This window comes from Ostrinia nubilalis, chromosome 5 (assembly GCF_963855985.1).
Source record: "Ostrinia nubilalis chromosome 5, ilOstNubi1.1, whole genome shotgun sequence".
Lineage (NCBI taxonomy): Eukaryota > Metazoa > Arthropoda > Insecta > Lepidoptera > Crambidae > Ostrinia > Ostrinia nubilalis.
The window spans coordinates 17858492-17875264 of record NC_087092.1 but is presented as its reverse complement, the minus strand read 5'-3'; the positions used below and the strand labels follow the sequence as shown (position 1 = coordinate 17875264).

General features: G+C 38.2%; 2 protein-coding genes across 2 annotated transcripts in view; one reads left to right on the top strand and one right to left on the bottom strand.

The window, feature by feature from the left end:
• The first annotated feature begins 3316 nt into the window (after positions 1 to 3316).
• On the top strand, positions 3317 to 7895 carry LOC135072312 (lymphokine-activated killer T-cell-originated protein kinase homolog). Its single transcript, XM_063966243.1, has 5 exons — positions 3317 to 3588; positions 3674 to 3969; positions 5409 to 5607; positions 6190 to 6396; positions 7233 to 7895. The coding sequence occupies exons 1-5, from the start codon at positions 3489 to 3491 to the stop codon at positions 7388 to 7390; spliced, it is 960 nt and encodes a 319-aa protein (XP_063822313.1). The 5' UTR covers positions 3317 to 3488; the 3' UTR covers positions 7391 to 7895.
• A 3881-nt stretch (positions 7896 to 11776) lies between these two features.
• LOC135072070 (ankyrin repeat domain-containing protein 29) overlaps positions 11777 to 16773 on the bottom strand; it is a 36869-nt gene continuing 31872 nt past the window's right edge. Inside the window, exons 7-8 of the mRNA XM_063966013.1 lie at positions 15585 to 15680; positions 11777 to 14522 (exon numbers count right to left, since the gene is read on the bottom strand). Coding sequence (XP_063822083.1) covers positions 14346 to 14522; positions 15585 to 15680 — 273 coding nt within the window. The 3' untranslated portion in view covers positions 11777 to 14345. The remainder of the gene's footprint in view (positions 14523 to 15584; positions 15681 to 16773) is intronic.

Here is a 16773-nt window from a genome sequence, read left to right as displayed (position 1 = left end):
TTAATCGTGCGTGAGTTCCACCAGCATAGACTCAATGCAATATTATTATACCAACAGTCACAGTTCGGATAAAAAAATTAAAACAGACAATGCCCAAATAGGCCTACATCTATTTGGGCATTGTCTAAAATAAGTCGTCACAATTACGATGGGCAGTGTCTTTTAATTTCTTTACGGACTCTAAAAATAAAGATTTTTTATGATTAAAGCCTCTAAATTTTCCTGATCTAGGTAACTAGCTGACTCGTGATACAAGCATATTTAGCTTAGTACGAGGGACCAACGGGACTATTAGTTTGTGTACCTACCTAATAACAAATTACTAATAATCTTGTTTTTAACAAAAAAATACCTACAAGTTTGTACGGAACCCTCGGTCCGGCTGGGTTTTTCAGTTGTTTTTACGTCGAGTAACAAACATTCATCACAAACTTTCGCATTTGTTTGTAGATATATACGTAACACTTATCCCAACTATCCCAACTAATATTATAAATGCGAAAGTAACTCTGTCTGTCTGTCTGTCTGTCTGTCTGTTACGCTTTCCCGCTTAAACCTCGCAACCGATTTTGATGAAATTTGGCATAGAGATAGTTTGAGTCCCGGGAAAGAACATAGGATAGTTTTTATCCCGGTTTTTGAAACAGGGACGCGCGCGATAAAGTTTTTCTGTGACAGACAAAATTCCACGCGGGCGAAGCCGCGGGCGGAAAGCTAGTATTGCATATTTTTCAATGGTTTCAATTTCAACAGGGTGATTGATTTAATAGGTACGAGTACTTAAACTAAATTATTGCGCTGTGCGTGTGCCTAAATGAGACATCCCTAAGGAAATTACTTGAACAAGCAATAATAAATAAACTTACATCCGCACTACATTAGTCAGACGAACGGTGTTTTTCTACATTACAGAAGAGTAGTAACTTTAAATTTCGAGGCTATTTTTTGTCTGTTGGATGTTTCTTAGGCTGAGTTGCACCATCTTACTGATCTAATTTTAACTTTGACAAACGTCAAAAATCTGTCAATTTCCATACAAAAATCACCGGTCATCGTCAAAGTTACGGTCAAAGTTAGGTGGTGCAACTCAGCCTAAGTAATTTGACACCACTAAGCAATAAAAGTTTTTTTTATTTATATAATATACCTAATTTATTTACTTGTTATGAGTTGTGAAAACGTGCAGCAGATCCTCCCATTTCCCAAAGGTTTTTTGTGACTTCACCAGACCAGCTCGAAAAATATTGTTTTACAGATTTGTTTTCGGAGCTTTATTGAAGGTGTTATAAAGAAGCTGTTATTTAACTAACTCTAAAACTACTTGCAAACGTACTTTTTTCATCTTATAATATTTTTGAATAAAAGTATAGCTGTGTATAGCGTTTGAATCAATATCCAACAAACAGGTTTATTTGATTAATGTATTCTAAATTAATAATAAATAAGTAGTCTGTCTGCTAATTTATTGTGCGTGATCGCACGTATAATATCTTTCAACATTACGCCACATATTTGGCGTGCGCACGCGTCATTGGCGGGCTCGCCGCGGAAATGTCTCAACAACCGATCCTTGGGCTTATGGCTAGATTTCTTCATTAATTATCCACTGTCAGTACTTAACTAGTCAGATGTCACAAATTAATTTCCCTAAATATCGTATTTCAAATATTATTATCTAAGTTAGGTATTACATGTAAAATAAACCAACAGGCTCATTATGGAGAAGGTTACAAAGTTATTTTTCTATTAGATATCGCAAAAAGCTTACAAAAACTAATATTATATCCCAAAGCCATTTTAGTAAAAGTGCATCTCTGAATCCCATTTCGAACTTTGCCGCGTTGGTGTACCCACCTTGTTTAAATTCCCGCGCCGCAAATTAGGCCGTAGATTAAATAACTATGTTGCCAGTCTTAACAATTCTTTTTTGCCAACGAACTCGAAAGAAAACGGGCTGAAGGACGATCAAAATTCGACGTAACCCAGTCGCAGACTAGATTAAATTATTGTTAGTTGATATCATGAAGCTACAGATAAAAATGGAGGCCACACTCCGAATACCTACTTGAAGCACAAACTAAGTATCACTATCTCGCTCTCTGTGGGCAGACTCGCTCTTTCTAAATAAACAAAAAATATAAAATTGCTCAAATTCAATGAAACCAATGTAAAATCTTTATTTCTTGACATAGGTATCATTAAAAATTATAAGTGTAATTACTGGTAAAACGTTTTAGGAAGAAATTACTGTAAAAATGTGAAAAATGTTTACAATGATCCAATGTCGGAAATCACGAAATAAACACTTACGCGTGGAATCTTATGTCACTTCCAGGACATACCGCAACCACGCACTACAAAATTTTGCACCAATTCTTGTCATAAAACAATGATTATTTCCTGTAAACAATCTCAAACGAAATTAACTGCTTAATAAACAAAATAGTAAACAACCGCCATGATGGGCCGGATTGGGCCGATGTTGCCACATGGTACCGATTACCCAGGAATTGGGATTGTAATTCCCTGATTCGCCAACACATTAAGCCTAAATGGCCGACAATTTTGTGATTTTTTATTTAACTAGGTAATCTTAGTTTCAAATATTAATTATTTATTTGTTTAACTTCTGATTTGGTTAGTGAATTGGCTATTTCGAAGAATTTACAAGGAGATTTAAATCAGAAGATAGCAATACTACAGTTCACACTAAAAAGAGAGGTAGGGCCGCAGAGAGCGAGATAGATATAAGTAGGTATTTGACAAGCCGTGTGGTGACGGCAGAGTAGAATACATTTGTCACCAACCCCTACTCTTCCCGCGGGTGTCGTAAGAGGCGACTTAGGGACTACACATCAAACAGAGAATGGGCAGCAGCGCTCTCTGAAAAACATCAGTCTTTTAAACTGCGATCTCCAACCCGCCTGCCTAGCGTGGAGATTATGGCAAAACCCTCCACTATAGTGGAGGAGGCTCATAGTCCAGCAGTGGACTGTAAAGGGCTGTTGATGAGGTATTTGACTCAAGTTTTTGTTCCAACTTTGCCCTCCATTTTTATCTTTAGCTTCATGGTTGATATCCAACCAACTATAAAAACAAACATTCAGATAAGTTTCAATTGAAAATAATGTTGCAACATTTTAAATTCGAACTACAATTTTCGCGTGAGGTCTCAGCCAAGTGTCGCTCGCATCTATCAGAAATTAATACAGAAACTCATTTTACATCATTTTGAATCTCCTTATTATTTTTTATTTATTGGGTAATGTGCAAACCACACACAGCCAAAGCCTTAATCCAACCGACGACAAAAAAAGATGGCGTCGCTTTCCGGCTAATGCCAAAAAAGTTTTAAAATTCGTCCGTTGGGTGGGAGTGAAAAACAAAACAAACATTTTTGTTGAAATTAATATCTTGCAAAACACTCTAATTTATATAAAGTTTAAATTAGTGTATTACACATAAACAAGAACATATTTAAACCAACCATGACAGAATTTGTGACGCCGATTAAGAAGAAGACAGTGGAGTCAGAAGTTGTTACCATTCCTCCTTCTCCCTTTCTAAACAGACTTGGATATGGCACAGGTACGTCTAAAATTAACTAGTCTATACGCTAGATATATTTAAATATCAAGTGACTGTTGAAATAATCAATAATACATAATTTCAGGCGTGAATGTAATGCAACTAGTAAGATCGCCTAGAGCTGGTCAAATGCGGTCTCCATGGGCTCTAAAAATGTTGAACAAGCGAGTAAAACCCTGCAAAGTGTACTCTGAGCGCTTGAAAGTGGAGGCGGACCTTTTACAGAAGATGTCCCACCCGAACATAGTTGGGTTCCGAGCGTTCAGTAACAATAAGATCCTGTATTTGGGCATGGAGGCCTGTGACCTGTCTCTGGGAGACATGATTGAGAAAAGAGTGGAAAATGACGGAGAGCCGTTCGCTCCTAAACAAATTTTAAAGGTGCGTCTTAGAATTACAATCCTTCCTCCAGTATAATATTATCCCACCAAAAACATTCTGTAAAAAACTAGCCAAGTCTCAATGGAGCTGCTTGTTTATCTCTAAAAAGTAATGAAATCTAGACAAAGTCGTGCCAAGTCTATGGTTCTTTACTGCGATTTCTTTATTATTATAGTTAATGTTGTGTGACTTGGCCGTTGAAGGGTACAAAACCAGGTGCTCCATGACACCATTGCACCAATCTGTTGCCAGAACCGCTACCCATTGACGATGGAATATTGCCACTTGGAAAACCAGTCAATTGTAGGCTTAATAAAGCTGCGTATTTCAATAATACTTATGCATGATTTATTGATTATCTTAATAAAGATTGTTCAACGGCCAAGTCACACAACATTAACTATAATAATAAAGAAATCGCAGTAAAGAACCATAGACTTGGCACGACTTTGTCTAGATTTCATTACTTTTTAGAGATAAACAAGCAGCTCCATTGAGACTTGGCTAGTTTTTTACAGAATGTTTTTGGTGGGATTTCACTTCTTTTTGTAGAATGTGGCATAATTATTTAACGACGTCGTCCTTTAATATTATCGACATTTTTTTACGATATTAAACATAGCGACCTTTAAAATGGACAACGAATCAGAATTGTTTTAATAATAACTTAACCTTAGCGAACCTCACGATATAATAAACGAAATCAACCAAATTCAAATTACACAACGTTCAACTTAATCGACGGGGGGGTCTAGAAAAGGAAAAAAAAATCTGGACACCGCGGTGCAGAAAATCGACGCTCAAAGTGCTAGCGCCATCTAGCGGTAAGCGGTACAGGCGAACACCACGGTGCCAGTGTGGCGCTAGTAGTATTGATTATGAATGTGGTGTTACTCCAGATCTTCGATTTTCCTAGTTTTTATAGTTTTCCCTTTATGTGGCCATTAAACCCTAACTCTGTACCAAATTTCAGCTCTCTGAGTTTATGGGAAGTACTAGTTCTATTTTGATGATCATCAGTGAGTGAGTGTCATAAATGCGAAACTTTGCTTTCGCTTAACTTCGGAACTAAATGACCTACAGACTTGAAATTTTGGATTTTAAGTATGTGATTATAGCTTACTAGATGACGAAAATTTCTGCGTTCTGGTCTTATCCAGAGGTTCTCAAATAGGGGCCTGAAAATGCGGCGAAATGGTTCCAGTAAAGGATGGTACGGCAGTGTTTGCTTCGCGCTCGACTTGGCGGGGGCACTACCGTGCCCCCAGATGATGTTTTTTAACATTATTTATATCCGTTTAATATCTGTTGTCTAGTACCCATAGTACAAGCTTTGCTTAGTTTGGGACTAGAAGCGCAGTGTAAAAAAATGTCCAAGGATATTTATTATTTAGATTGATTATTCAACTGTGTTGAATAATTGTTTTTATGATTTTCAGGTGGCTCTAGACATTTCAGAGGCACTTGACTACCTCCACACGAAGATGCAGATTTTGCACGGAGACATGAAGTCGTACAACATTCTTGTGAATGGTGACTTTGTAATCTGCAAACTGTGCGACTTCGGAGTCACCCTGCCACTTGACGAAAACGGTGTCTTTGACAAGAAGAAAGCTGGGAAGAAGGCAGTTTACTTTGGTATGTTATAATACTATTTTTCAAAAATATTTTTTCTTTGTATGAACAATAGAGATCTAGAATGATGCCAACTAATGCACTGAGTTCGAAACTCAGTGTCGCATTAGAAATTCACACACACAAAGTAATCAAAAAGCCCCACCCCCTTGTCACATCAACCTTTAGTTTTTGATCTGTGGTATGAATCAATAATAGTAAGAACTATAGATACAAAAGAATACACAAGTCTATACTTCTATACTAATATTATAAATGCGAAAGTAACTCTGTCTGTCGTGTCTGTCTCACTTTCACGCTTAAACCACTGAACCGATTTTGTTGAAATTTGGTATAGAGATAGTTTGAGTCCCGGGAAAGGACATAGGATAGTTTTTATCCCGGTACGCCAGGACGCGCGCGATAAAGTTTTTCTGTGACACAAAATTCCACGCGGGCGAAGCCGCGGGCGGAAAGCTAGTAATAATTTATTGCTTTAAATTACACAAGTACTTACAGTGGATGTTATTTCTAGGTTATTAATTTGATTAGGTAATTCTAATAGGACTTTTTGGTTCATTAAAAGATATTGTTATATTATTCCAGGCACTGAAGCATGGAGTGCCCCAGAAGTGATCCACGGTGGGCAGATCACCACAAAAACAGACATCTGGCCGCTCGGGCTCACGCTGTGGGAGATGATGGCGCTGATGCCTCCGCACACGCAGCAGGACGAGTCCATGGACGCTAGTGTCGTGGAGCTTAATGACACGGATGCCAGCATGGAAGAAGATTACTTCTCTGAGAGATATGGTGAGTGGGCAATAATTGCAATCTTGTTAATTAATTAAATATGTTTATTGCTTCTTTGTGAGTTTTTGTTATTTTTAACATCCTTTATTCATATTTTTTCCCAACAATGTACTTTTATAAAAAGGGAAACCTTTCATTGGCTATACTATCAGTTTAAATCTTATAACTAACATTTTCAATGTATCGCTGTTGGTTTCTATAAAATAAATAAATAAATATGTTATATGTATATCCAGGAACGTGCTGGATGCAAGTCACTACCAGGTGATGTGGAAATCATTGGAGAGGCCTATATTCAGCAGTGGATGTCCTAAATGATGATGATGATGATGATGTAAATATGCTCATTAATACTGAGTTCAATAGCTTTTCACAGTGCTCTATTTATGTATCATTGTAAAAAATTACTTTTTCCAACTTTACTTGAACCTATAACTTTAGTTGTCTTTGCAGACACCAGTCCAAGCTAGGAACGGCCTTCAATAGTTCTACATCCCAACTAATATTATAAATGCGAAAGTAACTCTGTCTGTCTGTCTGTCTGTCTGTCTGTCTGTCTGTTACGCTTTCCCGCTTAAACCTCGCAACCGATTTTGATGAAATTTGGCATAGAGATAGTTTGAGTCCCGGGAAAGAACATAGGATAGTTTTTATCCCGGTTTTTGAAACAGGGACGCGCGCGATAAAGTTTTTCTGTGACAGACAAAATTCCACGCGGGCGAAGCCGCGGGCGGAAAGCTAGTTTCAAAATAAAATTATTATTAATGCTGCAAATATTGTTACGGACATTCATGCATCCATTATCCTTCTGAACTCATCCTAAGTCCTTCCTCTAGGCACGCGTCCGCACGTCCCGGGCAACATATCGGAGCAGGCGTACGCGCACGCTCTAGCTATCTTCTACTGCTGCACAGAAACCATGGCATCCATGCGGCCCAGCGCACGGCACCTCGCCACGGCGGCGGCTGATATGTTGGACCAGGCTGACAGATGAGTGGGCTATATATAAGTAATAGACATGTTGACACCACCAATCAATTGACGTACTTTTTAAAACTGTCAAAACGAAACTCTCCCATAGATTTTGTATCGCACTACAAGCAAGTGACGTCACTATTTTGTCAACTCAATTAAACTACTTTTTTCAATTACAAGGCGATCAAAAATCGTAATTTACAGGTAATTTAAAATCAGTTAAGTTTTTAAGTCCAGAACGAAGGATCTTTTTAAAAAAGTTGTGGTTTCGAATTATTGGGGTATGGTGTCAAACTGTCTATTGTGACTGAGCACTGCTCAGACACTACAAACTGCTCACTGCTCACTGAGCAGTTTTGTAGTGATAAGATTGTATTGTTAGCACTTTGACAGCGTGGCGTTTTATTGCTGCGCCACGGACTGCTACGGACGGACTGAGTCCAAGAATTGCTGTCAAATTTGTATATCACATAACTGCAAAGTTGCTCGCAAAAAATATATTGTACAGATATAGTGCTGGATGCATTTATTTATGCCTGTTTTCAGCAATGACAATTGTAAGTGTATTATTAAATACATCTTATCCTATTACATCCCATGTGAAAATTAAAAATGTTTATTTCGTGTGTATTATTGAAGAAGACAGATGTTTTCTTCTTTTATAGTCATCGAGGACATGTGCTCCACCAGTATCTATTTACATGATGACATGTCCATGAATACACATTTTGAAAGACTATTGCATGCAAGATCAAGATCATTTTACAGTTGCCTACTGTAACAGACTTATTTTTTACTATGTGACCTGACCACTTCTGTAAGTATTTATTATTATTACTGTTTTTCTTCTGTACAAAAAAAATGAATTAAAATTATTTAAATACACTCTTATAACATTATCCACTGCATAAATAGTCAAAAGCGTATGGTGATTTTGTTTTTATTTTTTGCTAAGCGACACTACATGTAAGGAGTATCTGTCATTTATAAACCACTAGCTTTCCGCCCGCGGCTTCGCCCGCGTGGAATTTTGTCTGTCACAGAAAAACTTTATCGCGCGCGTCCCTGTTTCAAAAACCGGGATAAAAACTATCCTATGTTCTTTCCCGGGACTCAAACTATCTCTATGCCAAATTTCATCAAAATCGGTTGCGAGGTTTAAGCGGGAAAGCGTAACAGACAGACAGACAGACAGACAGACAGAGTTACTTTCGCATTTATAATATTAGTTGGGATTAAAAAACCATAATATCCTTCCTACTATCCTACTAATATTATAAATGCGAAAGTTTGGATGTCTGGATGTTTGTTACTCTTTCGCGCAAAAACTACTGAACGAATTTTGATGAAACTCAGAATAATATATAGGCTATAATTTACGACGATCTGTGACAAACTGAATTTCACGCGGGTGAAGCCGCGGGCAACAGCTAGTATTAATATAATTATGAGTGATGCCCCTCAGAATTACTTACTAGATGAAACAGGAGGAGGTAAGTTATTGTTTACTTTGTTCTTTCTAGAAAGTTTTATACATTTATTTTCGTCGCGGTTGTGTTTTACTAAATCTGTATACATTTTAGGATAATTTGAACCAATTTCGAGACACGGCGTAAAATCACTCTCAATATGTGGTATATTTTTTTAATAACCAGTCAAGTTCCACAGTAGTGAGTTAGACAGTTTCAAATCTAATTCATTCATCAAGCAGTTTTTAAATGTAATCGCAAAATGCTTTTATCAACGAAACAACACAAACTTATCTCTAAAACTCATTGAAAAACTTGAAATCAGCAAAAAAGTTTAAAGTATAATTATTAAACAATTTAATGTGCGTTAAAAATTAATCTACCAATTCATAACGATATCATTAGTGTTAATATTTTGCAAAACAAAAAGCTACTATTCGAATAACTAATCTAATGAAGGTAGCACAATAAAAAATCGCAAATTAAACAGTTTACTAACGACACGACCGTGCGCTTGCACATTGCTCGCAGTCCCGACCCGATTTTTGCGCGGTTAACGTCCAGTTATCGATATTACATTAAAATGAGCGGTGCCTACTTTTTCGACGCGGAATCGATGCTATCGTACAACGAGCAGTGGAAGAAACTTGAAGAAAAATGGGGGAAGCCTATCGACCTGGATACAGATGATTTGGAAGACCTGACGCCCTCGAAACTTAAGCCTGTATTCAGCTCCCTTGACCTGCGGCGGTCGACTTTTGACTCGTCGTTTATCATGAAGACCGTCCGCAAGAAGCTGGGGAGGCAGCTGTCAAAAAAGTCCTCCAACATCGACTACAAGAAGTTCATCCGGGAACTGCACGACGACATCCCCGAAGATGCTCCAAAGAAGCAGTTTTACTACATCAGCGGTCAGATACTCTCGGCGTTCTCGGTGGAGGAGATATGCGAGAAGATTGACGATATTTTCAAGTCGGTGGAGAAGCTTTGCTCCGCGACCAGCACCATCCGTCACAGGAAAAAACCGCTGCCAGAGGTGGTTCACTGCAGCATGTCGGTGGACGGGCTGTCCTTCGACGACACTGAGGACTCGCAGCGGGAGAAGCGCGACAGTGACGACGTGGACCGGTACATCGATGAAGCGTTCGAGCAGCTCAATTCGACTATTGCCAGCGTGGCCAACGGAGACGTGGAACTTGATGATGCCACTCGAGATTCCGTCACAACCCTCGTGCACAAGTTTACTTCTGTTCTGAACAACCCAGTGAAGTGTAGCCCGAGGAGGAAGCGGCAGTGCAACGAAAGGTTCAGAGATTTAGCTGATTTTTGGAAAAATCGCATCAGTGTTGTGGAAGAATGAAGAGTGTTTGTTCCTGTACCTACTTTTGGAAGATAAAACTGGCAGAAATATGTAGGTGGATGTGATTTTAGACGTTTAGTTGTAAGTGAGTACTGAGTGTACTGATTGATTTTAACTTAGGTAAGCTTAGGTAACTTCTAACTTATTACAAGATTATGTTATAATATTGTGTACCTACTAATTATTATTTAAACCAGGTAATTAACTTTAATTGTATGTTATGTTAAATAAACTATTAATAGATTTAACTTTCTTGTGTTACAAACATTTAATTTTATCGTGTAAACTTGTAGAATTTTAATTGTTATGTTATTATTACAGTTATAAATTAATAATGTACTTTTTAGGAATAAATAAAATTCAAATATTATTATTTCAAATTGTTTTTAATTAAATATTAATCCGTCTACTTTGATTAAAATATACGGTATAAAAGTACGGTTTATAATTAAATATTGATTTCATACCTTATGAGTTTATTAGGTGCTATGCACTTTTTAAAGGTTCAATAAATATTTTATTTAAAAGGCACATAGCCTCGTAAGACCGAGAGGTTAAATTTTACAAAAGGAGGTAAGACCGAAGGTCCTTCAAATAGAACTAATATTTTATAGGTCAGTCCCAGCACTTCGAATTAAAATTTTGATATGTTACTTACTTCATATTTTTATATGGAACTTACGGTTTTACAAACTAAAAAGTTAAAATTGAAATTTCTCATTTGTAGGGTTTTAGCAAGAATAGGTTATCGATTTATATCGTTCGTTCGTTCGTTTCAGCCAAATGACGTCCACTGCTGGACAAAGGCCTCCTCCAAGGTTTTCCACAATGCACGGTCCTGCACTGCCCGCATCCAGGCTCTTCCCGCGACCTTTACCAGATCGTCGATCCACCTAGTAGGAGGTCGAGGAGTCGTTATTTATATTTGAAGTTTTTGTTTTAATAATCGTTTTACGATTTTTCCAACCAACATGACAAACTATATCGATCGAAGGACCTTTATAGTGAACTATAAAATTGAAGGTTTATAGAGATTAGAACATTCAATGAAAACAAAAAAATTGACTTGCGACATCAATCACAATTTCTAATTAAGGACGAACGTAAGTAAAAATACTTAAATATTTTCTTAACACATCGGCGCGGTCGCTCCATTTTGTCAAAGTAAAAGTTACATTTCTTGACGGCTGTCATATGTCGGTGCGTTCAGGAATCGAAGCTCGTTTGGATACACGTTCAAGGCTTCAGTCATAAAACAATTCAATCAACATTTGGCGCGAAAATTTAAACGAATATTATGTATCATGAAGTTTTGGGTCACTGGAAAGGATCTTCGGTCATACCTACTAAATTGATTTTCAAATGTTAAGGACGGAACGATTTTGAGAATTTGATTCTTTTAAAGGGACTAACGTTATTACGAGAATATCTTTAGGCTAAGTTTAATTTACAATAAATGCCAACTCTAAATGACAGATACTCCTTAATTTTAATGTATTATAATTCTCGTTCTGACTTAGAAACTTAACAAACAGTGAATAGACTAAGGTGACTTTCTTCAAATTAATAAAATGCATTATAGGTTTATAAACAACTATATTTCGTAATAAATAAAAACTCAACAAACACCATACCCTCGTGTACTTAATAATTATTATTACACATACATTCACTCACTGCAATACATTGTATTTTCTTTATGCAAATGCTTATGAATAAAATAACCCTACACGAATAGTATGATTTTTACTTTTCGGAATATAAGAGCATACATGTAAAATGACATTTAAAATATCATGACAATAAAAGTAAGATTATATAATTACTATAAAATATTATTAGTTATTAGTATGTAATAAAGTAAATATTGTATAAAACAGTTTTTTTATTTGCGTACTCCTCGTGTAGTGAATAGTGGTATTATGAATAACAAAATAATTGTGATTATAATCCTTGCGAGGACAAAGACAAAGAATACACGATTGGTAACAAAATTATGCGAGTTTATAATCTTAAAACAAGTAGTGTTAGTTTTATACTTCGATTACATACTAAGATTCAAACCTCATCACACATTATATCTCATAATTACGATATCTTAGACATATACAACAATTATTATAATAATTGAGCGCTCAGCCGCCCATTACGGATGACATTAGTAATTTTATATATAAAAAAAAGAAATAAATATTTATTATTATAATACAACCTATTATTTTTTCTTCAATTTCAGATATTACAGCTGAAACTATAGATAACAAAAGCTATTCTAAAAATAAATTACACCTACATGCTCCGATTAAAATATCGATACAACAGACAGATTCCAAAGTACCTTATAACATACGATTATTATGCAACATTTACCTATGTGATTGTATGAAAAATACAATTTCCTAGGCTAAAGGTAAGTGTATGTTTCTAGTTTTTTATATATTTCACACCAATTGACTATTTTATCACAGTGTATATAAGTACAAGTGCTGTTGCTTAGTATATTCGGTGATAAGCTCAGTATTTATTTAATCAATCAATTTTAAAAATATATAATGTGTATTTTATTAAGAAACAAATTTAAAATAGAACAATTGGTGTAAAATAAATACAAGTAACAAGTAAATACATAGCTAGTGTGACTAGTCAAACGAAAAATGATTATGCTACCAGCACCACAAATCAACGCTCATAAGATTCATGAAAGATAAAAACGGCGGTAGATGTGCAATAATTATTGCCACAAGGTATTGTAATACAACATAATAGTTTAATAATATGCTATAGAATTAATAAATGATTATTTTTTAACTGACATTTTTGGTAATTTTTAAAAGTTAACTGATTTTCAAGAACAATAAAATTTAAGTTCATACTAATAATACAAGTTAAAGTAACATCTACCGCCATTTGCTTATAACAAATAGTAGATAACAGTAATGTGTGAGGTATTCTTGCATAAGGCGAGTGGCTAAAGCTGCACGATATGGCTATGAAAGTGTATAATATACAAAATAGTATACTTTTATGTCTTATGATTTTACCCTATGAATACATGAGAGTTCGTGTTAATAATATCATAAAATACATTAAAAAATTACATCAGATATTTTAAAATTGCATTGAATTCGAGATTACCCTTAAATTAATTTTAAAATGTAAATTTTTTTTAGATTTGGCTTATATACTGAGAGTTCTAGTAAAGAAAGATAAATGTGTGCGTTTTGTAAATATTTGATTCATGTAATAATAATAAATAATGGTGCGTAAATGCTGTTCTTCGCTGTGTCAGCATACCAGTTACCGCACCTCAGTAAAAAGTAACGTAAGTATATTATTATGCTTCTACAATTTAAAACCGTTTGTAGTTGAGTGCGTGGTCGTGGCGGCGCAACGGTCACGGGCTTGATTGAATCCAGAGTGATTCATGCTTGAGCCTGCTGATCAGGCGTCAGCATCAGGTGAGAGTCGTGATGAGGTGTCAGCATGCGGCTTGTGCGGGTATCAGGCGTGGTCGAGGCGGCGCAATAGTCACAGGATTGATTGAATCTAGAGTGGTTCATGCTCGAGTCTCCCCTGATCAGGTGTCAGAAAAAGGTGAACCTCGTTGATCAGGCGTCAGCATGCGGCTTGCGCGAGTATTAGGAGTGTTCGAGGCGGCGCAGCGGTCACAGGCTTGAATCCAGAGTGGTACATGCTCGAACCTCCTCCTGATCAGGCGTCAGCATGCGGCTCGCGTGGGTATCGGGAGTGGTCGACGCGGTGCAACGGTCACAGGCTTGAATCCAGACTGGTTTATGCTCAAGCCCCCTGATCAGGCGTCAGCAAAAAGTGAACCTTGTTGATCAGGCGTCAGCATGAGGTGAGCGTCGTTGATCAGGCGTCAGTATGAGGTGAGCGTAGTTGATCAGGCGTCAGCATAAAGTGAACGTCGTTGATCAGGCGTCAGCATGAGGTGAGCGTCATTGATCAGGCGTCAGCATGCGGATTGCGCGAGTATCAGGAGTGTTCGAGGCGACGTAGGTAGGCGACGACGTCGGTCTTGCTCGAGCCTCCTGATCAGGCGTCAGCATAAAGTGAACGTCGTTGATCAGGCGTCAGCATAAGGCCAGCGTCGGTGATCAGGCGTCAGCTTGCGTGCGCTTGTATCAGGAGTGCTCGAGACGGCGCAGGTAGGCGACGACGTCGGTCTTACGCGCGGCGGCGGCGGCCTGCAGCGGCGTGAGGCCGGCGGCGGAGCGCGCGCGCGGCGACACTCGCGCCAGGAGCCGCACGCACGACAGCTGACCGAACATCGCCGCGCCGTGCAGCGCTGACTGACCGTTCTGAGGAATAAAAAATAAAATAAATATCCTTGGACATTTTACACTGCGCTTCTTAGTCCCAAACTAAGCAAAGCTTGTACTATGGGTACTAGACTATATAAACATACTTAAATACTTTTTTTTTGTAAATAAATAAATATCTTTGGACAATCTCACACAGCGCCATCTAGCCCCAAAGTAAGCAATTAATATGCTTGTGTTATGGGTGCTAGCTTAACGGATATACTACTTATATACTTTTTTTTTAAATACATACATATTATACATAGTTACTGTAACACCCAGACCCGTCACAGAAATTAAAATTCATCATTTCAATTTCTACCCGGCCGGGAATCGAACCCGGGACCTCTCGGCATAGTAGTCCGTTCTGAACCACTACACCAAACGGCCGACCGAAATACATACCTACATATTATACATAGAAAACACCCAGTCCAATACAAACAAATATGTTCATGCACACAAATGTTTGTACTGTACGGGAATCGAACCCGCATCCTCCGGAATAGTAGTCCGTTTTGAACCACTACACAAAACGGCCGACTAACCGTAACGAATAGTAACCGTAAATTAGTCATTAAAGAAACGGTTAAGTACTTAGGGTTAATGTTACTACTGACGTTCAAAACTTATCCCACAGCAAGTTACGAGAATGTCAGCGAGTTATGGACATGTCAGTAAACTACGAAAATGTCAGTAAGCTATGGAAAATTTGTCAATTTGGAAGATTGCGATTTCTGGAAATGTCAGCAGTCTGTGGAAACGTCAGCTAACTATAAAAAGGTCAGCAATCTATGGAAATATTGTAGTCGTTTGCAATGACTTGTTATAAAAATAAAAAGCACTGAGTTAGAGTATGCGCACACCGTTGATTTTTAGTTGGCCGATAGTTGTGCCCGATTTTAATTTGTATGAAGAATCGGCCAAATTGAATCGGCGTAGTGTGCGCACTCCTATACATGCCCATACTGATCAACTGCCCGACTAAACTATCGGCCGACGAAAAATCAACGGTGTGCGCCTACTCTTAGTCTACATGTAAGTAGTGAATGTAATTACCGGCAGGATCCCGAGGTTGGGCTTGTACTTGAGCAGCTCGGCCACGACGGCGGCGTGCCCCTTGTGCGCCGCCTTGAACAGCGGCGTGGCTCCGTCCTGCAACCACCAATAAACGTACCTACGTTAGGATTTTATTCTGCAGAAGGTTTAGTGTGACATCAGCTGAAAAACCTTTGCAAGAGGGTGATGTGTAACATATCTTACATATCATCACATTTATTAGCCAGAGGGTAAAGCCCGGTCCGTGAGCACGTAGAATTTTGTCCAATGACCCGTAGCTCGCGACTGTGCGACGGGCGCCCGCAGTGAGTGTGCGAGCGCGATAGCAACATAATTACGCGCGAGCGATAAGGATGGGTAGCTTGGGGTCATTGGACAAAATTCTACGTGCTCACGGACCAGACTTTAGCAGTCATCACAGGTCTCAGCCTCAGTCCAGAAGAGAGGTTCTTGATAAGTTTATTCTTTCTGCGAAGCTCTTCTTTGGCCTCTGGGTGTGACTCCAACCCCAACCTCACAGTGGTTAGCGTCGAGCGGATTCTTCTGCCTCCAAGCGTCAGCAGTGTAGTGACATCTATCATCGCGCCACTACGAACTAGTGGTAGTCATCACCCAACAGATGGCGCTGATACATACGATACTATGGCATACGCTTACCATAATTAGTACATTATCGAGAACTGAGATAATAAACGATTGGACACTAACCCCCTTACTAATAAAACTTACACGCTCGGTGATCAGTGTTTTAAAGTGACGTTTAGTATGGAAATGTCATTTTAAAACAGTGATCAACAACTGTGTAACTTTTTATTAGTAAGGGGGTAAGCATATAACCCGCTCGGAAGGAAGCGTTTACACCTTAGCTTCCTTATGTGGTCGTAATCAAATCCCACAGCAGAACATTGGTATTTGTGGATAAGAGAAAGAGACCACACGGGAAGAGGAGTGTGTATGACTTAGGTACTTAAGAAATTCTTATGTAGGATTTTGTGCAACTGACACGAAGGTCTGACGACGATGACGATCTGGTGAAGGTCGCGGGAAGAGCCTGGATGCGGGCAGCGCAGGACCGTTCATTGTGGAAAACCTTGGAGGAGGCTTTTGTCCAGCAGTGAACGTCATTCGGCTGAAACGAACGAACGACACGAAGGTTCCGTGGTTCACTAAAGGAGATAAAGCCTGGTCC